The sequence below is a fragment of the Biomphalaria glabrata genome, chromosome 9 (genome assembly GCF_947242115.1).
Source record: "Biomphalaria glabrata chromosome 9, xgBioGlab47.1, whole genome shotgun sequence".
NCBI lineage: Eukaryota > Metazoa > Mollusca > Gastropoda > Planorbidae > Biomphalaria > Biomphalaria glabrata.
Genome location: NC_074719.1, coordinates 19205823 through 19232618, shown reverse-complemented (window position 1 = coordinate 19232618; position 26796 = coordinate 19205823). Strand labels below are relative to the sequence as shown.

Here is a 26796-nt window from a genome sequence, read left to right as displayed (position 1 = left end):
TACAACTTCTCACTAACCTTGTTTGCTCAACAGTATTATAAGGTCTGGATGTGGATGAGTTAACATGTTAGTCTTGTGTGTTAGTTTAAATGAAAGTATAACCTGAATAAAAAAAAAATAATAAATATTCTTTTATTCTGCATTCTTCCCACGAAATGTCTGATTAAAATGATTTATGTACTTTCATCTTCAGAGAATTTCATTTTGAGAAACATTTAGTCAGTCCGACAAAGTTATTCAACTTATTATAAGTAAAAATGTTTTGTAATAAGCCAGAAAAGTAATGAATGAATAAGTCAATCAATAATGTTGACCGTGATGCCTAAAAAATAGGCCCGCGACATGGTTCTGTCCGGTCCGCCGAAACGTCAGCACAAAGTGTTCTAAATCCCTACGCCCTTTGAAAAAATCTAGAAAAATCTCCAGATTTACAGCCATATGTCTCAGCACTGTAAGATTTATTTCCCTTATATATATAACAACAACATTTATTAATTACTTAATTAAATAATTGATTAATTTTTAAACGGATTCATGTTTTATTAAAGACAAGGAACAAGTGTGCAATGTTTCAAGAATGAAAAAAAGGAAAAATTACGTGTTTAAGATTCATAACAGACAGACTATCAGACAGAGAGAGTTGTTATAAGCTTTTTAATAAACACAATGCTCACTCGCAGCCTGAAAATATGAGCGGTGCTTGAGAACATTGACATTGTCTGGGCGGTGCTTGTGAACAATGACATTGTCTGGGCGGTGCTTGGGAACAATGACATTGTCTGGGCGGTGCTTGGGAACAATGACATTGTCTGGGCGGTGCTTGAGAACATTGACATTGTCTGGGCGGTGCTTGTGAACAATGACATTGTCTGGGCGGTGCTTGGGAACAATGACATTGTCTGGGCGGTGCTTGGGAACAATGACATTGTCTGGGCGGTGCTTGGGAACAATGACATTGTCTGGGCGGTGCTTGTGAACATTGACATTGTCTGGGCGGTGCTTGGGAACAATGACATTGTCTGGGCGGTGCTTGGGAACAATGACATTGTCTGGGCGGTGCTTGTGAACATTGACATTGTCTGGGCGGTGCTTGGGAACAATGACATTGTCTGGGCGGTGCTTGGGAACAATGACATTGTCTGGGCGGTGCTTGTGAACATTGACATTGTCTGGGCGGTGCTTGGGAACAATGACATTGTCTGGGCGGTGCTTGGGAACAATGACATTGTCTGGGCGGTGCTTGTGAACATTGACATTGTCTGTGCGTTGCTTGGGAACATTGACATTGTCTGTGTGTTGCTTGTGAACAATGACATTGTCTGTGCGTTGCTTGGGAACAATGACATTGTCTGGGCGTTGCTTTGAACAATGACATTGTCTGGGCGGTGCTTACGAACAATGACATTGTCTGGGCGGTGCTTGTAAACAATGACATTTTCTGTGCGTTGCTTGGGAACAATGACATTTTCTGTGCGTTGCTTGGGAACAATGACATTGTCTGTGCGTTGCTTGGGAACAATGACATTGTCTGGGCGGTGCTTGTGAACAATGACATTGTCTGGGCGGTGCTCGGGAACAATGACGTTGTCTGGGCGGTGCTCGGGAACAATGACATTGTCTGTGTGTTGCTTGTGAACAATGACATTGTCTGGGCGTTGCTTGTGAACAATGACGTTGTCTGTGCGTTGCTTGTGAACAATGACATTGTCTGGGCGGTGCTTGTGAACAATGACATTGTCTGGGCGGTGCTCGGGAACAATGACGTTGTCTGGGCGGTGCTCGGGAACAATGACGTTGTCTGGGCGGTGCTTGGGAACAATGACATTGTCTGGGCGGTGCTTGGGAACAATGACATTGTCTGGGCGGTGCTTGGGAACAATGACGTTGTCTGGGCGGTGCTTTGGAACAATGACATTGTCTGGGCGGTGCTTGTGAACATTGACATTGTCTGTGCGTTGTTTGGAAACAATTACATTGTCTGTGTGTTGCTTGTGAACAATGACATTTTCTGGGCGGTGCTTGTGAACAATGACATAGTCTGTGCGTTGCTTGGAAACAATGACATTGTCTGTGCATTTCTTGGGAACAATGACATTGTCTGTGCGTTGCTTGGAAACAATGACATTGTCTGTGCATTTCTTGGGAACAATGACATTGTCTGGGCGTTGCTTGGGAACAATGACGTTGTCTGGGCGGTGCTTGTGAACAATGACATTGTCTGTGTGTTGCTTGTGAACAATGACATTGTCTGTGTGTTGCTTGGAAACAATGACATTGTCTGTGTGTTGCTTGGAAACAATGACATTGTCTGTGCGTTGCTTGGAAACAATGACATTGTCTGTGTGTTGCTTGTGAACAATGATATTGTCTGTGCGTTGCTTGGAAACAATGACATTGTCTGTGCATTTCTTGGGAACAATGATATTGTCTGGGCGGTGCTTGTGAACAATGACATTGTCTGTGTGTTGCTTGTGAACAATGACATTGTCTGTGTGTTGCTTGGAAACAATGACATTGTCTGTGCGTTGCTTGGAAACAATGACATTGTCTGTGTGTTGCTTGGAAACAATGACATTGTCTGTGTGTTGCTTGGAAACAATGACATTGTCTGTGTGTTGCTTGGAAACAATGACATTGTCTGTGTGTTGCTTGGAAACAATGACATTGTCTGGGCGTTGCTTGGAAACAATGACATTGTCTGTGTGTTGCTTGGAAACAATGACATTGTCTGTGTGTTGCTTGGAAACAATGACATTGTCTGTGTGTTGCTTGGAAACAATGACATTGTCTGTGTGTTGCTTGTGAACAATGACATTGTCTGTGCGTTGCTTGGAAACAATGACATTGTCTGTGCGTTGCTTGGAAACAATGACATTGTCTGTGCATTTCTTGGGAACAATGACATTGTCTGGGCGTTGCTTGTGAACAATGACATTGTCTGTGTGTTGCTTGGAAACAATGACATTGTCTGTGTGTTGCTTGTGAACAATGACATTGTCTGTGTGTTGCTTGGAAACAATGACATTGTCTGTGTGTTGCTTGGAAACAATGACATTGTCTGTGCATTTCTTGGGAACAATGACATTGTCTGGGCGTTGCTTGGAAACAATGACATTGTCTGTGCATTTCTTGGGAACAATGACATTGTCTGGGCGTTGCTTGGAAACAATGACATTGTCTGTGCATTTCTTGGGAACAATGACATTGTCTGTGCATTTCTTGGGAACAATGACATTGTCTGGGCGTTGCTTGGAAACAATGACATTGTCTGTGCATTTCTTGGGAACAATGACATTGTCTGTGCATTTCTTGGGAACAATGACATTGTCTGGGCGGTGCTTGGAAACAATGACATTGTCTTGAGAACTTGACTATTTCTATTATTTCTATAAAACTGAGAGTACTATGACAACTCTTAAACCACGAACTATCACCAAAAATAATGGAATTTCTAAACCATTTGTCAAGTTTATGGTGTATTCTATTTCAGACAACTGTTGCGTTTTATTTGAGCCTTTCATATTGATTTTGCTTGAAGGACTTTTGACTAATGCGTATTTTTTTTTTGAAAATGTACATTTACCTATAAACTAAATAAAGCTTGTTTAAACAGTAGTTACCATTCAAACTAAATATCATAAAGTATGTCTCTTCACTTCATTCACGAATAGAAAAATTGTGATCATGAAACTTTTTTAGAATATTAAAGCCTGATTATTTTTGCTCATTATTTTCAATTATTTCTTTTGGAAAACTATGACGTCATCAGATGTTCGTTCCCTCAGTTTCTGTAGGTCAGAGGGAAAAAAAGAAATCTACTTTGCTCTAAACTCCAGGATCAGCTTTAATTTGGACACAAGTATTCAACACCTGAGTTACTTTGTTACGTAGGTGAGACACACGGAAGGAAACATTAATAAATGACATACGTTTGATGGGCGCACGTTAAAAGTTAACTAGTACACAGGTAAGACAGACAGAGAGAGAGAGAGAGAGAGAGAGAGAGAGAGAGAGAGAGAGAAGGATGTTATGGGACGGATACATTAAGATGTCACCAATTCACTGTCCTAAACCTTACATCGTCCATCAAAGGTCTGTCAGACATTCCCACCTTTTCAAACGTCTTCTCAAAGGTCACCTGGAAAGAAAGATGTTTCACACTAACTGTATATCCGTTTCCTCTTAGGTTGAGATATAAAAAGAGAATTATCTTGTAGCTTTGAACAAGGGAGGCGCCTGAAAAGAAACTGGTATTTCTTTTTTTTTATTTGAATATCTCAAAGTGAAAAAAAAAATAAGACAAGAGTTGTAAAGGTAATGACACTTATGAGTTTAAACAACTTTAATAGATGCTGCTCTTAAGGCAGTGGCTAATGGGAATGTACGTCCGATGGTGGAGGGAAGGGGGGGGGTAGCTGAAGGTTCATCAGATTCTCTAAATCTTCCCACGGAGAATAAATGAATACTGCATACTTTATTTAATAACAAATATATGAAAATAGAAAATTCTATACATGAAGTTTGGTTTAAATAAATAAATAAACTAAACAAGTTAGAAAAATAAGAGCCATTGCAGTGATAAATAGAACCAATGCTACTAATATTTCGTTGATGTCAATATACAATTAAACCTAAAACCTTTGTTTTCTCTTTAAGATTCAAACTAAGAACATCTGAAACAAAATGAGGGCTCTACTTGCTGTCTCTCTCATGGTAACACTGTCGGTCATCGACTCGAAGGTCTGGGAAATCCCGATACCTGCCCACCTGCAGCACTGCTACGACAGAGTGCAGACAAAGAGCGTGGATACTTACGTTGGAAGTACTTACGGATGGATGTGTGAGAATTCCTTGAAAAAACCCGAGACCCCCGCAGGAGTTCCGGTCTATGATGCTCCAATAACCACGTAAGTGTTCTTGAGACAGTCTTGAGACAGTCTTGAGACAGTCTTGAATGTGTTACCAAAAGTCCAACATAAAGTAGAAACTAGAGAGACCACATTCTTCTTTAGAATAAACTATCAGGCCAAAGCATTACACACAACTGAACATAAAACTTGTTCAACTTGTATTGTGCTTCTATAAATCTTGTGTTCAACTTGTATTGTGCTTCTATAAATCTTGTGTTCAACTTGTATTGTGCTTCTATAAAACTTGTGTTCAACTTGTGTTGTGCTTCTATAAAACTTGTGTTCAACTTGTATTGTGCTTCTATAAAACTTGTGTTCAACTTGTATTGTGCTTCTATAAAACTTGTGTTCAACTTGTATTGTGCTTCTATAAATCTTGTGTTCAACTTGTATTGTGCTTCTATAAAACTTGTGTTCAACTTGTATTGTGCTTCTATAAAACTTGTGTTCAACTTGTGTTGTGCTTCTATAAAACTTGTGTTCAACTTGTGTTGTGCTTCTATAAATCTTGTGTTCAACTTGTATTGTGCTTCTATAAAACTTGTGTTCAACTTGTGTTGTGCTTCTATAAAACTTGTGTTCAACTTGTGTTGTGCTTCTATAAATCTTGTGTTCAACTTGTATTGTGCTTCTATAAAACTTGTGTGTTCAACTTGTATTGTGCTTCTATAAAACTTGTGTGTTCAACTTGTATTGTGCTTCTATAAAACTTGTGTTGAACTTGTATTGTGCTTCTATAAAACTTGTGTGTTCAACTTGTATTGTGCTTCTATAAAACTTGTGTGTTCAACTTGTATTGTGCTTCTATAAATCTTGTGTTCAACTTGTATTGTGCTTCTATAAAACTTGTGTTCAACTTGTGTTGTGCTTCTATAAAACATGTGTTCAACTTGTGTTGTGCTTCTATAAATCTTGTGTTCAACTTGTATTGTGCTTCTATAAAACGTGTGTGTTCAACTTGTATTGTGCTTCTATAAAACTTGTGTTCAACTTGTATTGTGCTTCTATAAAACTTATGTTCAACTTGTATTGTGCTTCTATAAAACTTGTGTTCAACTTGTGTTGTGCTTCTATAAAACTTGTGTTCAACTTGTATTGTGCTTCTATAAAACTTATGTTCAACTTGTATTGTGCTTCTATAAAACTTGTGTTGAACTTGTATTGTGCTTCTATAAAACTTTTAGCAAAAGAAAAAACTATTCAAATATTATATTCACCAAATTGGTCAAATAGATGTTTGTATTTCCAGGGTACGAATCCTGGTGAAGACTGGGATTTTTTATAATTTTACTTCCGGAATCTTAAGCGCAGCAGCTGACAGTAGTTGGGTAAAGTAAAGGTGGTTGGTCATTGCGCTGGCCACATGACACCCTCGTCAAACCGTGGGCCACAGAAACAGGTGACCTTGCTTACATCATCTACCCTATAGATAACAAGGTCTAAAAGGGAAACTTTACTATTTTTATTTCATGAAGAAACTCATTTGAAAGAATTTTAATGTCCCACAAATCTTTAGCTATAATAAAAGCAAGTTGTACTAATTCAATTTACTTTCAGGTGACTCCATTCCAAAGTGATTTTAAGCTCCAGTTACATTTATTATGATATTGCAAAAGTTTAAAATTCTATATCAATTGAAATGCTCCGTTTCAGGGTCTCACGTGCACAATATATTTTATATAAGATAATGTAAAGCACATCTGTTTGACTGTTTCTATGGTCGACGGTTAACGACGGTGTCATATGGTCACAATAACCAACCGCCCTTATTTATACATAAGAAGTTTGGCGGTCTCTAATTCAACATCCCAGACCTCAACTGGTTTCGAATTCTAGACCTCTCAGTTCAGAGTTTTGTGGGGATGGAAATATTACGTTTTGTAATTCATTTAGGTCCTATTACCTTTTAAGTTAGACACCTGTGTTTGTGACAACAAAGTTCTGTCTTCAATCATATCTGTATATCGTCCATATTATCAATATTATGTATTCTTGTCAGATATTACAAGCATTTGTATGATAAATACATTCAAAATGCCCCACACGTTGCTAAGACTAGAGGCAAACGCCAGGCATCGGCTGGTAGATGTACCAGAAAGGAGTACCGTATGTTGACTGATGATGAGAGAACCAGGTACCACAACGCTGTCAATGCTTTGAAACAAGATTCTGTAAGGATAGATAGATAGATAGATAGATAGATAGATAGATAGATAGATAGATAGATAGATAGATAGATAGATAGATAGATAGATGTAAAGGGAAAGAATTCAGAAAAAGTTCTCGTGTTTTTTCATGTTCTTACTTCCCCTATGCTGTGTTGTCTTCAGTCTGTTCCCCCTAACAAGTACGATGCCATTGCGATGCTACACTCAGGGGAGACCAACTTCATAGCCCACGGTGGTCCAGGCTTTCTTGGCTGGCACAGGATCTTCCTCATGATGTGAGTACTCCACTAGACTAAAGCTAAACGCCCGTAATAATAACAGGTCAAAACTGAATCAATAATAATAATAACAGTATATTGGATTAGGTATTTGAAGTAGTTAACAGGGCCAACTACTTAAGACCTAAATATAGGGAGATTGATTTGTCGTCTCACATATACTAATATGCAGGACCTCTGCCACACATTTAAATGTACCGTACCAGTGCGCTATAGCCTGAAATACCGTGTGGTGAATTTATTGTGTATAGTCCACCCAAACAAGGACTTATTACTTGATTTTATTTAAATCTTAGTATCAACATCTAAAGTTATTACCATAAAAAATCTCGGTATCATAAATAGGGTTAGAGTTGGAATTGGCCTCGCATATAACTCATCCTCATTTGGTGTACTTTCTCAATTTGCGCAATATCATTTATTATGGGATGTTCTTATAGTGTTCAAATAGGCAAAGTCTCTCGTCCAGTTTTTGAGTACAAGTATTTTTTGGGTTTCAAAACAGATCATTCTTGTTACCAGTTACAATTATCGTCCCGAGACATTACGTTAAACTGCGCTCCTCTTTCCTTAGCACTTTTGGAGCTCAAAAGTGCCCTACTTCTTTTCTATCATTGTGTCTGCCTCCTCTTTTCCTAAGTCTGCCTTCATTGATCATCACACTGTCTCCTTAACTTTAAATTCTCACTACGTCCTAGACCAGTCCGTTTGCCGTGGACTGCGACGGGTAAGGGGGGATAAAGAGATCCTGGTGTTTGAGTGGTGGCTATCTGAGGATAAACCACAACAACACAATACTTTGGCTCCAAGTTCCCCTAGACCTGAGACCCAGATGGCCCGCTCTGGGTCAACCGGCTGGTCATGCCGAGCTACCAGCATAGGTCGTCGACCTATGCTGGAGGGCGGTGGCTGGAGGGTCAATCAGGGAGCTGCTGTATCGGACACATGTCCGATGTAGCAGCTGACTGAGTATAGCAACTGTGTAGCCCTGGCGGGCTCATTCTGGACATCCGAATGGCCCGTCCCCTTGTTGGACTCGATGGCGGGTGGGGAGCACAGGTGCCGAATTAACCAAAATATATATGGACAAAAAAACTCACACAAAACTACTTGCCCCAGACCTATGTCTGGGCAAGAAACGACGAATTGACGATAAAAAAGAGGAGGTCCCAAAAAGCTGTGCCACCTGGCCATCATTTCTGGTGGTTAGATGCACAGAGGAGGGAAAAAGCCTGACCAAGTTGAGCCCTTTTATTATCTATAAGGGACTCAAGTCAGTAGTGGGAGAGCCCAAGAGTGTGTCTAAGCTACACAAAACAATGGAACTCCTTGTAGAAGTAGACAGCAAGACACACTCTGATGGGCTTTTAAGATGCAGAAGACTCTGTGATCTCCAAGTGGAAGTCATGCCACACAAGAGTCTGAACACCAGCAGAGGTGTAATCAGCTCTAGGGACCTACTGGAATGTTCCGAGAAGGAAATAGTGGAGGGCATTGAAGGAGTCACCCATGCCCGGCGCATTACCAGGCGCAGGGAGGGTGAGGAGGGTGAGGAGGTCAAAACCGCCACTATTATCCTCACATTCGGAACTAGGACGCAGGATACCTACGAGTTCCAGTGAGGCCCTACATACCTAACCCCATGAGGTGCTTCAAGTGCCAGGGTTATGGACACGGCGCGGCAGTCTGTAAGAGGAACACTGTGTGTGCCAGATGTGCTGGAGAGGGTCATGAGGACAAGGGCTGCACAGCCCAGTTCAAATGCCCAAACTGTCAAGCTGGCCACTCAGCCTACTCCAAGGACTGCCCTGTGTGGAAACAGGAGGTTGCCGTGCAGGAGTACAAGGCAAGAAACGGATGTACCTTTAGCCAGGCGAAATCGGCTGTACTGGCCCTACCCAAGGGCCAATTCGGCTTGACAAAGACCTACGCCCAGGCTGTTGCTAAGAAAGGAAGATCCATAGCCACACAGACGGACACATTGACCCCACCACCCCCTCCTCCTCCCCCAACTCAGAAGAAAACACCGCCAAAGAACACACCTCTGAAGAAACAAGAAAGCCCTGTTGTCATGCTAAAGAACAGGTTCTCTGTGCTCGCTGATGAGAGCATGGAGACTGAGCAGCATGTCAAAACCAATACTCCGGGAGAACCCGGAGACATCATGTCTGACACAGGTTCTCCTCAGAGAACCCAGCCAGACACCCCAACCTCTACTGAGTTAGAGGCTGACCAACTCCCTAAGGGGAGAAATCAAAGCGGAGAGGATGCCCGAGGTGAGAGAGGAGGAAATAACCTCCGCTCTAACCAGAGGGATCTCCCCTCTCCAGAGAGAAAGACTTCCCCCAAAAGGGGGTTGTCCTCCTCTCCATCCAAACCCAAGAATAAAAATACCAAGGTCACTGGAATAAAGGGAAACCCCTCCGGGGGCCTCCCAAGGCCAAATAGCTCCAAGTAGGTCATCTAGAATAAGCCATGGATTCCAGAATTGTACAGTGGAATTGTAGAGGCCTCAAGGCCAATTACGAGGAAATGCAGCTACTGATGGACTCTGAGACTCCTGTAGCTGTCTGCTTACAGGAAACATTTCTAAAAGATTGCATCAGCTTCCGAAGCTACCGTGCTTACACCAAGAATGTTGAGGATGCAGAGAGAGCATCAGGTGGAGTCTGTATCCTTGTGAAGGATAGCATCCCCCATGAGAGGGTAGAACTACAGACCACACTACAGGCCGTAGCAGCAAGGTTATCACTTGCTGCAGCCTGTATCTACCACCAGGCGCTCCATTAAACCGAACAGACATGGAGGACCTATTGAAACAACTCCCCCGGCCTTATTTAATCCTTGGGGATTTCAATGCCCATAACACCATGTGGGGATCCAACAATACCGACACAAGAGGTCGTATGCTGGAGGATATCTTCCTCCAACATGATTTATGCATACTTAATGATGCATCACCGACCTACTTGCACCCAGGAACTGGATCATTCACATGCATTGACCTCACCGTATGCGTCCCCGGACTTCTGGTCAGTTAGCAATGATCTACGCGGAAGTGATCACTTCCCAATCATCATTACTAACAATCTCCCTTCATTGGGACGACCTCAGCGGTGGAAACTGAATAAGGCCGATTGGGAACAATTCCAAAAAAGATGCTCTGAGGATATCACAGAAAATATCCTCCATGAACAGAACCCAGCTGATACCTTTGCTAGCAAGCTACTAAGTATAGCCAGGAAAGTTGTACCCCTAACCTCTGCAAATCCAAAACGGCCTAGCAAACCATGGTTTGATACAGCTTGCAAAAGTGCTATTGGTGATAGGAAAAAACGACTGGCTGCATTTATAAAGAATCCTTCCCAGGAAAACCTAAAGCTATTCAGAATAGCTAGAGCAAAGGCTAGACAAACCATACGGTCAGCCAAAAGGAATTCCTGGAGAAGTTTTGTCGGCAGTCTGGATGCCAAAACTTCTGCTAGAGCGGTTTGGAAGGCAGTAAGGCGAATCAAAGGGAAAGAATCAAATGCAATAGGGCATTTGAAAAACCAAGGACGAACTGTCACGTCCCCCAGAGAAATAGCTGACTGCCTTGCATCCTCAATATCAGAAAAATCATCCACTGCACACTACACGCCAGAGTTCCAAAAAGTCAAAACCAGGGAGGAAAGACACCCCATTGATTTCAGGTCAGAGAACAATGAAGACTACAACAAACCGTTCTCGCTTGAGGAACTGAGGGAATCGCTGGACAAGTCACATGACACAGCGCCTGGAGAAGACGAAATCCATTACCAGTTCCTCAAGCACCTTCCCGAACCCTCATTGGCAGTCCTACTAGGGGTCTATAACTGTGTGTGGCAAACAGGCGCTTTCCCAAACAGCTGGAGGAAAGCCACAGTTATACCGATACCTAAACCGGGAAGAGACGGCTCTGACCCAGCTAACTATCGACCAATAGCACTAACAAGCTGCATCTGCAAAACCATGGAAAGAATGATTAACAGTAGGCTGGTCTGGTACCTGGAAAGGAATAAAGTGATCTCAAACTACCAGTGCGGATTCCGGCAGGGGCGGACAACAACTGACCACCTGGTAAGGCTGGAAGCTTATATTAGAAATGCATTACTCAGAAGAGAACATCTAGTAGCTGTATTCTTCGATATAGAAAAGGCCTATGACACAACCTGGAAACATGGCATTCTACGTGACCTGGCGCTTATGGGGCTTAAGGGACACCTCCCCCGTTTTGTGGAGGAATTCCTGAAAGATCGAAAATTTCAGGTCCGAGTGGGCAACTCCGCTTCTGACACTCATGACCAGGAAATGGGTGTACCCCAGGGCAGCATTCTGTCAGTCACCCTGTTCAACATTAAAATAAATAGCATCATAAATGCGCTGTCCCTTGGCATAGAGTGCTCTTTGTATGTCGATGACTTTGTCATTCTTACTTATGGGAAAAACATGAACACCTTAGAAAGGAAATTACAGTTATGTTTAAACAAAATTCAGGGTTGGGCAAACTATAATGGTTTCAAATTCTCAGACTCCAAAACAGTTAGTATGCATTTTTGTAATCTAAGGGGGCTCCACCCAGACCCTGAACTATTTATACACAAAAAGAAGATCCCTGTCGTGAAAACTACAAAATTTTTAGGCCTCACCTTAGATTCCAAATTTAATTTTCTCCCCCACATTAAGGAACTTAAGAAGAAATGCCAAAAGTCATTAAACATACTAAGAGTACTCAGCCATACGGACTGGGGAGCTGACAGAGATACCTTGCTGCTGCTCTATCGGAGTCTAATTCGATCCAAGCTAGACTACGGATCCATAATATATGGAGCAGCAAGGAAGTCGTACCTAAAAATACTGGAACCAATACAAAATACTGCCCTGCGTCTCTGTCTCGGCGCGTTTCGTACATCACCTATCCCAAGTCTCCATTTGGAGGCTGGAGAACTCCCCATGGATATAAGAATGAAAAAGCTTGCAATGCAGTATATAGTCAAGCTAAAATCCAACCCCACGAACCCTGCTTTTGACTCCATATTTAACCCCACAGAGGTAGAATTATACAATCGAAGGCCTAACGTCATACAGCCGTTGGGCCTTCGAATGAGAGAACCCATCCAAAATTTAACCCCACCCATTGACCAAATCTCTAAAATAGAAACCCCTCAGAATCCTCCTTGGCTAATGAATAAACCTAAATTAAATTTATCCCTCCTTAATTTCAAAAAAGAAAATACAGACCCAAGCATACTACAAGTCCACTTTAGGGAACTGCAGGAGAGCTACGGAGATTGTGGCACCATCTACACAGACGGATCCAAAATGGAGGGAAAGGTCGCATGTGCCTGCTCCTTTCGGAACAAAACAATCTCCCGTAGACTCCCCGATGGCTGCTCCATCTTTACGGCCGAATTGCACGCAATATTGCTTGCACTTATGGCCGTAAAAGCATCAGAAAGGAGTAAATTTATAATCTGCTCCGACTCCAAATCTGCATTGCAAGCTTTGGGGCGGATGAAGACTGACATCCCATTGGTACATAAGAGCCTGAAGCTGTTGGACCTAATAACAGCCGACCGTAGGGATGTCACCTTCATCTGGGTCCCCTCCCATGTTGGCATTGAGGGAAACGAAGCCGCAGACAGAGAAGCAAAGAGAGCCCTAAATCATGCGGTGTCAGGAACCCAAATTCCCTACTCGGACCTGAGACAAAGTATTGCCTCTGCCACCTATCGAGAGTGGCAGAACCGATGGGAGGCTGAGACTCACAGTAAACTCAGGCAGATTGTGGCGGATGTCAGGTGGCGGCCCACATCTAAGGGTCTGACAAGGCGTGGTAGCACAACCATGTCCAGACTTAGGATTGGCCACACCTACATCACGCACTCTTTTGTACTGAAGAGAGAGGAGCCCCCACTTTGCGAGTACTGTGACTCTCGCCTCACCGTGGAACATATCCTCGTTGATTGCCCCAGATACCAGGATGTCAGGGCGAAACATTTTAGAGCCACTAATCTAAAAACACTATTTAATAATGTCGACCCTGGGAAGGTACTGGGCTTTATTCGGGAAGTGGGGCTATCTACGAAGATCTGATTTCTGAATTTGTGAACATGCACTATTTACATTAGATTTTTACCAAATATTTAAATTTTTACTACCTTTACTATTTTAACTGTGAATAGACCTTAATTTTAATTATATAACTGTATAGAATCTGGCCCTTGTTGTTTAGAGAGAGAGTAGTCCTTAAGGGACTGCAGGCACGACATGGCCTAAATTGTGCCGATGTGCCTCAAATCAACAAATCAAAAATCAACCAGTTACAATTCAGCGCTTAGAAAAAAAATCCTAAACTAAATAAACAGTCTTTTCATGTTTCTTTGTTTTACAATGACATGTTTGAATGTTCCCTTCAGAATTGATGATAATAACTACATCCAAACCCAAACCTCCATCTGGATTTGCGGGAAACGTTGGAGGGCAGGGTTTGAACCATAGACCATCGAGTCGACAAACCTTAGTGGTACCACATGACCATACATCCTATCTAGTGATGTTCTTTCTTCTAGATTTAGTATTGAAACACAATATGTACACTCTTGTGTAACCTTGTTTCAGATACGAGACCGCTCTTAAGGAGGTCGACCCCACTGTCTGCTTGCCTTATTGGGATTCGTCTCTGGATAACTTGCTCACTGACCCTTCCTCTTCAACCATTTGGACCCCACAGTTTCTAGGCTCATCCCAAGGACCTGTAACTGAAGGTCCATTTGCAAACTGGGTGACACCAGAGGGCGTTCAACTTATTCGAAACGTTGGAGCGGATGGTGAGCTGTTCACTACTACTGCACTGGCCGACATCTTGTCCAGAACCAGGTAATTCACGTTTTCAGTGCTAGACTATCTTTAGATAAAAACTTATTTTTGAAGTAATTAGTACCTGTAATAGGATGTAATGAGTTAAAGACAGTGGCGTAGTGAGGAATTTGCCATCATTTGGGGGACGGGGGGGGGGGGGCGGGGGGCTTAACCTCTTTGGGGGCAAAATATTTAATATGTAATGTAAAAAAAAAAATCGAACACTCCCCCCCCCCCCAAGAGAATTTTCAAATTCTCAACCTCCAACGCGCCCTAGTTACGCCACTGTTTTTTGTTGTTTTTTTTGTTGTTGTTTTAAAAATATTTTTGTTATGAAAATCAATAAAACGTAGCATCAGATCTTTTGAAACATTTATTTACAAGATCGTCATGTATTGACTTTGTCACAATTAAGTTTGTTTGGTTAAAAACACACCCGTTCACTATAAATACGTTTCAGATTAGCTGTTTATAGAGCGTCCAAATGAATGTCTTGAAATTTTGTAGATCAAAGAGGAAGTAGTATGTTGCTGTTTTACCTCTGTTGAAGCATACTGTTCAGTAATTGTTAGCTCTAGTTGAGTCATTGAGTGTAGATGTGTTGAAGCATACTGTTCAGTAATTGTTAGCTCTAGTTGATTCATTGAGTGTAGATGTGTTGAAGCATACTGTTCAGTAATTGTTAGATCTAGTTGAGTCATTGAGTGTAGATGTGTTGAAGCATACTGTCCTTAATTGTTAGCTGTAGTTGAGTCATTGAGTGTAGATGTGTTGAAGCATACTGTTCAGTATTTGTTAGCTGTAGTTGAGTCATTGAGTGTAGATGTGTTGATTACTTGGAATGTTATCTGCGAGCTCATTAAGTATTAATAACCACAGAACAAACGTTTACAATGAAACAGTGCAGTCTTTTAGACAACAATAATTTACTCTAAGAAATAAGAGCACAGCCCACGCCGTCTTTATTTGCTACAAGTCATAGTTTCGTCTTTCGTCCGTCACTCTTCTCTAACCTAGATCTGTTCTAGACTTTTAGAATGTTCTGTCGCGTCACTAAGGAAAACCCAATAAAACCCAACTTCTACGTGTCTGCTATTGAGTCATTACAATACCTTATTTATGCTCTGATTAACCATTTAATTTATGTATTTCTTTCATAAACATGTCTGCTTAGTCGTTACGTGTTTATTTCACTGAAGTAAAAGTTAATCGATTCTTAGGTATTACAGCTTTCCAAACGATTCTAGTGTTATTAAAGAATCCTTGATATAACATGTTCACTTGAGAAAATACTTTTATGTCATAATCGTGTATTCACAGACATGAAGAAATTGTCACATCGGATTTATCGGACCCTCGCTACGACCTCGAGTTCCACCACGCTGCCGTCCACGTGTTCGTAGGTGGCGCCATGACCAGGTTGGACACAGCGACCTTTGACCCGGTCTTCTATATGCACCACGCCTTCATAGACTACATCTGGGAGCTGTTCCGAACAAACTTGAAGGCGATCAATGTTAACCCGGAAACCTATCCCGAGATCCCTGTAAGTTCTCATCTTTTATTACGTCATGTTAACCCGGAAACCTATCCCGAGATCCCTGTAAGTTCTCATCTTTTATTACGTCATGTTATACCGGAAACCTATCCCGAGATCCCTGTAAGTTCTCATCTTTTATTACGTCATGTTATACCGGAAACCTATCCCGAGATCCCTGTAAGTTCTCATCTTTTATTACGTCATGTTATACCGGAAACCTATCCCGAGATCCCTGTAAGTTCTCATCTTTTATTACGTCATGTTATACCGGAAACCTATCCCGAGATCCCTGTAAGTTCTCATCTTTTATTACGTCATGTTATACCGGAAACCTATCCCGAGATCCCTGTAAGTTCTCATCTTTTATTACGTCAGGTTATACCGGAAACCTATCCCAAGATCCCTGTAAGTTCTCATCTTTTATTACGTCATGTTATACCGGAAACCTATCCCGAGATCCCTGTAAGTTCTCATCTTTTATTACGTCATGTTATACCGGAAACCTATCCCGAGATCCCTGTAAGTTCTCATCTTTTATTACGTCATGTTATACCGGAAACCTATCCCGAGATCCCTGTAAGTTCTCATCTTTTATTACGTCATGTTATACCGGAAACCTATCCCGAGATCCCTGTAAGTTCTCTCCTGCGCCTCATCTTTTATTTCGTCATGTTAACAACAACTCCAAATGTGCAGGGCCGAATTTAAGGCAGGGCAGGTGGGGCACAGCCCCATGGGACTTCACAAGATGAGAGCTCTACAAAAAATGTTGAAAACTATTTCGACAGACCAGGAACTTTTACGTTGTTATTTTTCTTTCAAAACATTTTGTTTTATCTCATTTTCCATCTTACGGTGTGACATCACTGTCTTGGTTAACCATTGAAATGATCTGTTTCTCCAGCGAGTGCAGACAAATGTTCATGTTTAGACGCTTGAAAAGTACATTCGTGTTAAATGAAAATCATCAAGAATAGTCTCTGAACGATTAGAAAACAGAAGCGGCTATCAAAGCCAATCCTACATATCCTACTTATCCTACTTAGTATTGAAAGAGATTTACTCCGGGAGCTACCTGTCCGAGAAATCATCAACGACTTTTCGTCGAGAAATACTCGCAAATCGAATGTGTCTTTGACAACTTACAGCATTCTTTGTTGAAATGATTGTATTTGTTGGCAATAAATTTCAAGGGAAAAAAAGTTTCTTGCATTTAAAAAATATTTAGGGGCACCACTTCTTTGTTTTCCCGCGACCTCCACAACTCTAAATCCGGCCCTGCAAATATGCAATGATGTATGCCTGATTATTGAAAATTAATAAATAATGTTAACCAACTATCTTCGATGTTCATTGTTTGAACACTTGCTTCCTTCAGAATGTTGACCCACGCCATGTTGCCACAGCCCCAACAGGTTTTGGTGACCTCACTCAGGCGGATGGCTACTTGGAATCTCTCAGTGAATCTTTCCACTACGAGCCCGTCCCTGTCTGTTCTGCTGCTGCACCTGACTGTGGCTCCAGGTGAGAACTTGCACAACTTCACAGCCTTTTAGTTTTCATTTACTCTTGAAACTAAAACTAATATTTAACCAGTAAATTGATCTATATAGTGAATAGCATACAACTAATAGAATTATGTAGTATTATTTTAAATACAAAAATTATATCAACTCTGTCAGTCTATCTGGTAAAAAGTTTGAACATGTTTTTTTCTTCCACACCCATTCTCAGATCAAGTTTGAAATTTGCAGAACTATTTATTGTACCTGACAAAATTGGAATCAATTTAAAAAAAAAAATTTAGACGTCACATGCTATGTAATGAAAGATGTAGATGTCTATTCACATTTATTTCTCTTGATAACTTTGGTCAAGTTTCTTCCTCCCACTTTCTACTGTCGGATCAAGTCAAAACTTTCAATAATCATTCATAGTCAGTGACAATACACGAATCATTAAAAAAATAGCCAATTAGTTAATCAGTTAGAAGTAATTAATTAATTTAGTTTTATTTAGTAGAAAGGAATCTAAAACGTGCCATCTTAAAATAAATGAATAGTTCTTTATTTGATGTCAGTTTTTTTGTTGTTTTTTTGAAGTATTCATTTATAATGTTCATTGATATTATAAAAGAAACCTCTAGATAAACATGTCTCAACGACAAAAAAAAATGTTTAACTAACATAGAAAATGTTTCTTTAAATTGTATTCTTAAGGAAATAGAAATAAACATTTTTTTCACTGTAACAAACAAATATAGTTACTGCTAAATAAATAAGTATCCAATATACAATGAAACAAACAAATATAGTTACTGCTAAATAAATAAGTATCCAATATACAATGGAACTGACATGAAATTACGAGTATAATTTTTAGCTAAAACATTTTTGTTTGTTTGTTTCCATTAGATATCTAACATGTCAAGTCAGTAGTGGCAGATGTATGGCCCTCTCTCGTAGTACCCCAGTGGTTCCCACACCAATACCGATAACTACGCCCATCACCGTGCCCACTCCCCCTCTACCTACCATCCCCCCAATCAGCCCCAACACGTCAGAAACGTGCAAGAAACCTCTGTACGGGCTACCCATCCAGAACGACTACTGCTGCGACAAGAGTTGCGACACCAACAAGTGGGCCCTGATCCCCGTCAAGATCATCAGTGTGAGACCCCCCAAGTTCCAGAAATACGGCAGCTACCCGGTCACTGCAGGTCATGTGGACACAAAGCAGGACATCTATGCCCCCAAGGCCTATGCCCAAACAGAAAAGTAAGCATTAGGTGATCTACTGTAGACTTAGATCTGTTCCTTTTGCCTTATGCCTGGTATAGCTTGCTGTAGATCTATTACAGATGATTGTCAGCAGACGTTACTTTGTAAAGTTAAACTCAGAACCTGATTTTGACTTAATGAGGTCCTAGCTATTTGATATAAGGGGTCACCTGATAGATCTAACATACCCCCTAACTACGCCCATGCTGTTTACAACATTATGCAGTTTTTATGCAGTTTTTATGCAGTTTTTATGCAGTTTTTCCTTAGCTCTTTTTTCAGAATGATTGAAAATATCCCTGGAACCTTTATGATGGGCTCCCAAGAAAAGCTTATGTAGCTTTATAGGTCAATCCAGCACTGGATCTCAAAGCGATGTATTATATATTAATTAATTAATTATTTTATTATGTGTCACGCAATTTAGTGCGAAATGTAAATCCTCAGCAATTTCTTTGGGAAACTAAGACAATTGTGTGACTAGTGTGTGACTAGTGTGTGACTAGTGTGTGCAGAAGTACTTTGGGACGAAATGCTTAATCAATCTCTTATTTGTATGAATTTAATTATATACCAAGCTTAATAGTTATAATTAATAGTCATAACTTTTTTAAAGTCCTAATAATCTCTCTTCTTACAAAACCCCAGAGTCTATTCATGGTACTATGCCTAAAAGTAACTTATAGGGGAAAAAAGGATGTCTGACCCTTTCTTGGAATACATATTGTTACAATTGACCAGCTTGACCTAAATTGCATGTTCTACCTTTCTAACAGGTATATCTCCAGCCGACAGAGCAACCCCAAAACTTACAGAAGATGTGAGAACGACTCGCCCTCTGGTCAGATCTACATTTACTCCAAGGGCATCAATTACGACGGTCTCTATAAGGAGTCATCTATAGTCGATCAAAGGCTGGCCGTGTCCATCTCAATGGGCTTCGTGGGCATTAAGAAACCTGGCCCAGGAGAAGGTAGAACACATCATTACAGACAATATCTTCTAAGATCTAGTCCAAACACACTTCATTTTATTTCTGATTTATAAGAACAATTTAACGAAATTATTGTATTTATTTTTCTTTCATTTTTCTATACAATTATTATCTTGTTTTAATGATGATTAACTTTTAGAATTAATTTCTCATTCATTTCAACTAGACTTAATTAATTAAAACATTTACATCAATAATTAAGCTTGTGAAAGATAGTATTAGAAAGAAATGCACATGATTGTTTTTATAATTTTCTTGTAGCCAGGTAGAATATTGTTACTTTGTGTGACTGTAAAATTTACTATCAATTTAAAATGTCATATGGCTTTCATTAACTTCAGCTGGAGTCAGCAAAGCTTTGATTAGAGCCCACGACTCATGCGGACGAGTATGTCACGTGGGATGCAGAGACCCAGTCACAAACGAGTTCAAGCCCTGCTCTGGGGCCGTGGCCATCAGCGACGAGGCCCCACTGACGTATGGGCTCTCGTACGACGATGGTAAGATTTTTTTTTCACGTTTTGTCCATGACTAGACGGCGTGGCATAAGACATTAAGTACTTAGTCCATGACTAGACGGCGTGGCATAAGACATTAAGTACTTAGTCCATGACTAAGACGGCGTGGCATAAGACATTAAGTACTTAGTCCATGACTAGACGGCGTGGCATAAGACATTAAGTACTTAGTCCATGACTAGACGGCGTGGCATAAGACATTAAGTACTTAGTCCATGACTAGACGGCGTGGCATAAGACATTAAGTACTTAGTCCATGACTAGACGGCGTGGCATAAGACATTAAGTACTTAGCAGAAGATACCAGAGAGCAAACAGCAAAGAAGAAAGAAATAATTAAAAAACTACTTTTCAAAAGTTTAAATAGTATTCTATGTCTTTTGAAGGAACTATCCTTTATTTTTCAATGTTCTGACATGACTTTGATATGCTATGTCCAGTTATATAACAGTTATAACTAAGTTTGACCTCTTCAGTGATTTCAACTATGGAATATACACAGTTTAGGTGTTGTTTTTTTTTAAATGGACGGAATGCAGATAATAAGCTCTTTAAACAATAATTGAATGATTTTATTTTTGTTTTCTTTTAGCTTTCATGAGTGTATTTGACTATCAGTTCAACAGCGACTGTCCAAAGTTCAAGACCGAGAATTTCTTCATCACTTTCTACTGCGACTACCTGAACAAATTTCCTTACGCCCAGCCAACACAGAGCCCACCTCCACCACCCCCACCCACCACCCCTGCACCTGTAGTGGACCATGGCAAAGGTCAGAAGATGAACGTTTACAAATAAACACAACTTTTATTTTTTCTCTTCTCCTATAAATTTAAACATGAGCAAACACTAACAAACATACAAACTTAAATAATACACAGGTAATAATTAGGATACATATAATTTGATAAGTAATAACTACATCACTTTCACTTACAGCAACTGGCTAGTAACTAAATAAAAAAAATATTAAAGACTGGGGCGTCTCGTTTGTGGAGAGCATAATAATGTTGCCCTGTCTTATTTTAAAAGTATTTATCTTAAATTATTGCCAGGTGTTTCTAATTACCGTAAGATGAGGGCTGCGTTTCAAAAACAGCACTGACATTATCTTAGGATTGTCCTCACAAATTGCATATGATAGGTATCCATTTTTACCAGTCTTTATACGGGTTTTGGCTATTATTACAGAAAATGTGTTTGGCTAGTAGTATTATATTGTAGAGTCTTAAACAGATCCTTCAGCAACGGTAAGACGTGGACCAATTAAGGCTCTTTAAGTACCCTTATTATAACATTGTTTACTAGACCTACTGCGTCTTTAAGTGGCTCTTTCAGTGCCACCCCATCGGCCATTTGGCTGCCGGCCCACCTGGCATTGCCCGAATACCTATATGACCAGTCCTTCACTAATTATATAGATACAGAGTGATAGATTTTTTTTATTATTAAGGTGCGGGTTGTTTCTTTCATTATGCAAGCTCCAAACTTAAATTGCTCTATTCTTTTTCTAATTATTTCCAATTTCGCATTGGCCTCGTTTAGAAAAGGGACATTATGAATTGCCAGACAATGGCCAAAAACTCCAAAAATGGTAATTAGAGGCACCTCTTATTACGTGCCTTTGTAATCTAAGCTTTCAAGTGGAATTGGAATTTCTGCACATTATACTAATGTCCTATGTATCATTCTCTTACCAACAGGTTGTCGTATCAGCAAAGACTGTACCATTGACGTTCCCTGCACAGGCCACTACCGCCAGTGTAACGTGTACAATGAGAAACATCTGTGTCATGGCTCCTGCAGCTCCTTCGCCGCCTGTACTTATGGTCACTATTTCGTTAGAAAGTGTCCGATTGGTCAATTTTATGATGATGTGGCTCACAGGTAAAAAAGAACTTAGAAAAATGTCATACTTAAATTGTATTCAATCATAAAACTATGTATACATTAAAAATATATATACCAGGTATTCTCAACCTTTATAATTCTGCGACCATTAAACGATTCCCCAGTAAACGATGGTCACGAACAGTTCATAAGCCTAAGTAATTGTCCTTTTGATAATGTTATAAAATCGTAATCATAATTGGATGTGCATGCTTCTGATAATCTTAAGCGACCGCTGACAAATTGTCATTCAACCCCTAAAGGGGTCACGACCCACAGGTTGAGAAGCGTTGAACTATAAGCTTTGAACATACATTTACAAAACCAATTCAAAACTTGTATCTGTATTAACATACAGTAGTTGGGAAAGGAAACAAAAATTAAAGCATCATTATCTGTTCCTACGATCATCTGTTAAAAGCATTTCCCAACTAATGTCAGGTATCAATTAGAGATGGACTGACTCAAGGGTGTCCCAAAAGTCCCGAAATTAATACACCGGGATTCGAACCCAAGACTATCGATTCAGGAACCACACTGCCATCAAGTCGTATACAGTAGTTAACATCTCTATAAACCAGGCTGTACATTATTACAGATGCTCGCTAATTACAAGAGATTGGTCTGGTACAGAACATTATATTGTCCAGCTTGTTTCTCGTACATCGGCCATCTAGGATCACGTTCAGACAAGAATATTATTTCCTGTTTAAAAACTGTTTCACACAATCAGCACACTGAATAGGAGAGTAGTTAGTGGGAAACTGTTGCACACAATCAGCACACTGAATAGGAGAGTAGTTAGTGGGAAACTGGTGCACACAATCAGCACACTGAATAGGAGAGTAGTTCGTGGGAAACTGGTGCACACAATCAGCACACTGAATAGGAGAGTAGTTCGTGGGAAACTGTTGCACACAATCAGCACACTGAATAGGAGAGTAGTTAGTGGGAAACTGTTGCACACAATCAGCACACTGAATAGGAGAGTAGTTCGTGGGAAACTGTTGCACACAATCAGCACACTGAATAGGAGAGTAGTTCGTGGGGAAACTGTTGCACACAATCAGCACACTGAATAGGAGAGTAGTTAGTGGGAAACTGGTGCACACAATCAGCACACTGAATAGGAGAGTAGTTCGTGGGAAACTGGTGCACACAATCAGCACACTGAATAGGAGAGTAGTTCGTGGGAAACTGTTGCACACAATCAGCACACTGAATAGGAGAGTAGTTAGTGGGAAACTGTTGCACACAATCAGCACACTGAATAGGAGAGTAGTTCGTGGGAAACTGTTGCACACAATCAGCACACTGAATAGGAGAGTAGTTCGTGGGGAAACTGTTGCACACAATCAGCACACTGAATAGGAGAGTAGTTCGTGGGAAACTGGTGCACACAATCAGCACGCTGAATAGGAGAGTAGTTAGTGGGAAACTGTTGCACACAATCAGCACACTGAATAGGAGAGTAGTTCGTGGGAAACTGTTGTACATAATCAGCACACTGAATAGGAGAGTAGTTAGTGGGAAACTGTTGCACACAATCAGCACACTGAATAGGAGAGTAGTTCGTGGGAAACTGTTGCACACAATCAGCACACTGAATAGGAGAGTAGTTCGTGGGTTTCTTCTTGTATTTGTTTTTGTATTGTAACAGACGAAAAATAAAATATATTTCACTAGAAAATAAAAGATGTGTTTAGCAAAGATGTATAAGCAATGTTGAAACAAAATATCTATGATAGAAAACTAGCAATCGTATTAATTTTTGTTTTTAAAGATATACATCGCACTACTGAAATATACATCGCACTACTGAAATATACATCGCACTACTGAAATATACATCGCACTACTGAAATATACATCGCACTACTGAAATATACATCGCACTACTGAAATATACATCGCACTACTGAAATATACATCGCACTACTGAAATATACATCGCACTACTGAAATATACATCGCACTACTGAAATATACATCGCACTACTGAAATATACATCGCACTACTGAAATATACATCGCACTACTGAAATATACATCGCACTACTGAAATATGTATTGCACGAAGGAAAAAATCCTTTTCAGACCTTGTGGCCTTTAGGGCAGACGATGTAAAGGTCATCTTTTTTCTTTGGTCTACGGTTTACGAGATAAGATTAAGATAATTGACTTAATCCACAAATAAGGACAAACACTTAGAAAGGAATATAGGCCTACAATTGCAGGGTTCATTTCCGCTAACATTTTCTTTATCTTACATTAACGAATAGATAACTCTTGCATAAAAAAAAGCGAGTTTGTGGAGAATATTTAATTAAACACTACAGAGAGTGTATTTATTGCATATTTTTACTATCCTAGTCAACAGCATCATTTTATTCTAGTATAGTATTAGAAAGGATCCATAGTCGTTTAGTGACTGAAGGAGGCCATTGACTTAATGTATACCTCGTCGAGATGTCCATAAAGCTTCGAGATCTTACCCCGCGGCCAGGATGAAGGATTGGCTCTTTACAGACCATTCTGTCTGAAGGCCCACATCAACTAGATTTTACTAGATGATCAATTAATCACATCCATTTGTTCATTGTTCGCGGTACCTTAAGCCAACGCAATGCTCTCCCCCGACCCATGCGAGGCTGGAGGCCAAGCCCACGAGAGGCCACTTCATAGTCTTATAATTTACCATTGCGTTACGTGGGGAAGCCATCCCCGCCAGTATACACCCCGCTAGGGAACAGTGCAATAAATGCGGACGGGTCAGCAAGCCATGTCTCACATTCTCACCACATGCAAGTACACTGGCTATAGAGCAGAACTGGGGGGGGGGGTAGCCCACTGGAGGCTGTGTTTGCTCTCGTTCTTAGCATTTCCGATTCCCCGGGCGGACGTTTCCAAGGAGGCGACTGGAGCTCCCACTTAATATATACAGTTGTTGTTTCAAATTAAGCTCTTCTTACACAAGTCTATTTTCACCTCAGGTGTACTTACGGCTATTGTCAGCCAGGAGCTGCCGGTGCCCCAAGAGTCTTGAGACCTGCTCGATTTGGAAAATAAACAATGTCTTTCACCCTACAGAATGAGGACAAAGTTCAACAAAATCATTTGAAAACCACAAGCTGACATCGCAAAGAAAATATTTCTTTAGGTTTATAATTTTCTCTTCATTTGAATGTAACTAAAACTTATTTGTAACTTCACTTAAAACTAAAACTTATCTATAACTTGACTATAACTTAATTAAAACTAAAACCTATCTATAACTTTTTTGTTCTTTGCTCTAATATCTAAACAACAATCTTATAAGGACTTCACATTCATAGCTGATAATTCCAAAGTGTACCATTTACATATTAACTATGGTCCACCGAGGAATATATGTGAAAATCCTATATACATTGTATATTAAAGTAGAATTTATAGATATCTGCAATGTTTATCCAATAGTACACATCTTTGTTTAAACTAATGGTACAATAGAATGTTATTCGAATGTATGCTCACGATTTTAATTGTTTGTCTGTGGATAAACTCATGTTTATAATTTGCTTTTTGGGTATTTAAGGTTAATATATTTAGAGGAGGATAACTGGGTTGTTATTTTGTTAATGGAGCTATGTTTCTTTTTCCGTGATTGCCTTTAAATGAGCGTGAGAAAGAATGAAGGTGAAATGCTACTTACAAATAAATTATTCTCTGGAAGCAATATAAATAACTTGCAAAATATTTTTAATTTTATATTTTATTTTGCGGCAAAATTCAAAACGTAGCAATCGTTTTTAAATCTACTTAAAGTAAAAATGTACAAGATGTTTGGCGAAACTGTACCTTAAATATGACCATTAAATTAACAGATAATTAGCAGGGACCACTAATTACAGAATACAGTTTTCAACCGCAAGTAGGTCATATACTTATTCTTAGAAATACATATTTAAACTTATTGAAAACAATGCTACAAATTAATTGACATCTCGACATGAACAGCTGAATGTATTTTGCTGTTTGGAGCTGTATTTTTCATGACTTGGTTATGTACTGCTCAACAATGATTTATTAATATTTTAAACAGCTTTAATTATCTGTGTTATGTATTTTCATTAATAAATTGTTTTACTTAAATGAATTCTAGTTCTGATTTTATATATTTCAATTTGTGAAGATTATTTTTTTAGCATTTTCTTTTATTCTGAACTAGCCGGATATGACCCGCAGCCTGTGGGTCTTAGTTAGTATAGTTCCTAGGATATGACTAATCTACAGGATTGAATTTAGATCACAATTGTTTTAAAAATTTTGTCATGAGTGTGAAAATGGGTTTACCCGTTCAGCCGACATATTCAATCCAATATAAAATACTATGAAAACGGGTTTACCCGATATGTTAAAACGTTTCCTTCTTCAATAGTGATACAATTACGTAATCTTTGTCTTTTTTTTACGTCTCTCTGGTTTTGGAAGGGACATTAAGAGTAAATTACGGTATCCACTAGGATCACGATTAGTCTAACGGTTATTTCTATTCGGACATACATACATATATACATACATACGCCTAACATTCTGCTTTATATATAAGATGAGTTTTGTTGTAAAGAAATATGATGCCTATTCTCATTGAAGGGAGACATTCTCTTTCAGAACTTTCATAGAATTTTCAAATGCCACACACGGTTAACGAAAGTGTCATGTGACTAACACCAAGACCTTTCTTTCACCCACTTATGTTAGGTACCCCTTAGAGATACTCTCAGTGGCGTCCTAAATATCCCGAAGCTTAAAATCCCAATCTTCACAATGTTTCAAATTGAAGATCCTTCGAGGAAG

At 39.8% G+C, this 26796-nt stretch overlaps 1 protein-coding gene across 1 annotated transcript; it reads left to right on the top strand.

The window, feature by feature from the left end:
* Nucleotides 1–4178: 4178 nt before the first annotated feature.
* LOC106066172 (uncharacterized) lies at nt 4179–25128 on the top strand. Its single transcript, XM_056041287.1, has 13 exons — nt 4179–4314; nt 4657–4907; nt 6910–7081; nt 7241–7353; nt 13996–14253; nt 15556–15781; nt 17154–17299; nt 18190–18552; nt 19332–19528; nt 19891–20049; nt 20660–20839; nt 21771–21954; nt 24951–25128. The coding sequence occupies exons 2-13, from the start codon at nt 4684–4686 to the stop codon at nt 25024–25026; spliced, it is 2298 nt and encodes a 765-aa protein (XP_055897262.1). The 5' UTR covers nt 4179–4314; nt 4657–4683; the 3' UTR covers nt 25027–25128.
* The last annotated feature ends 1668 nt before the right edge of the window (nt 25129–26796 follow it).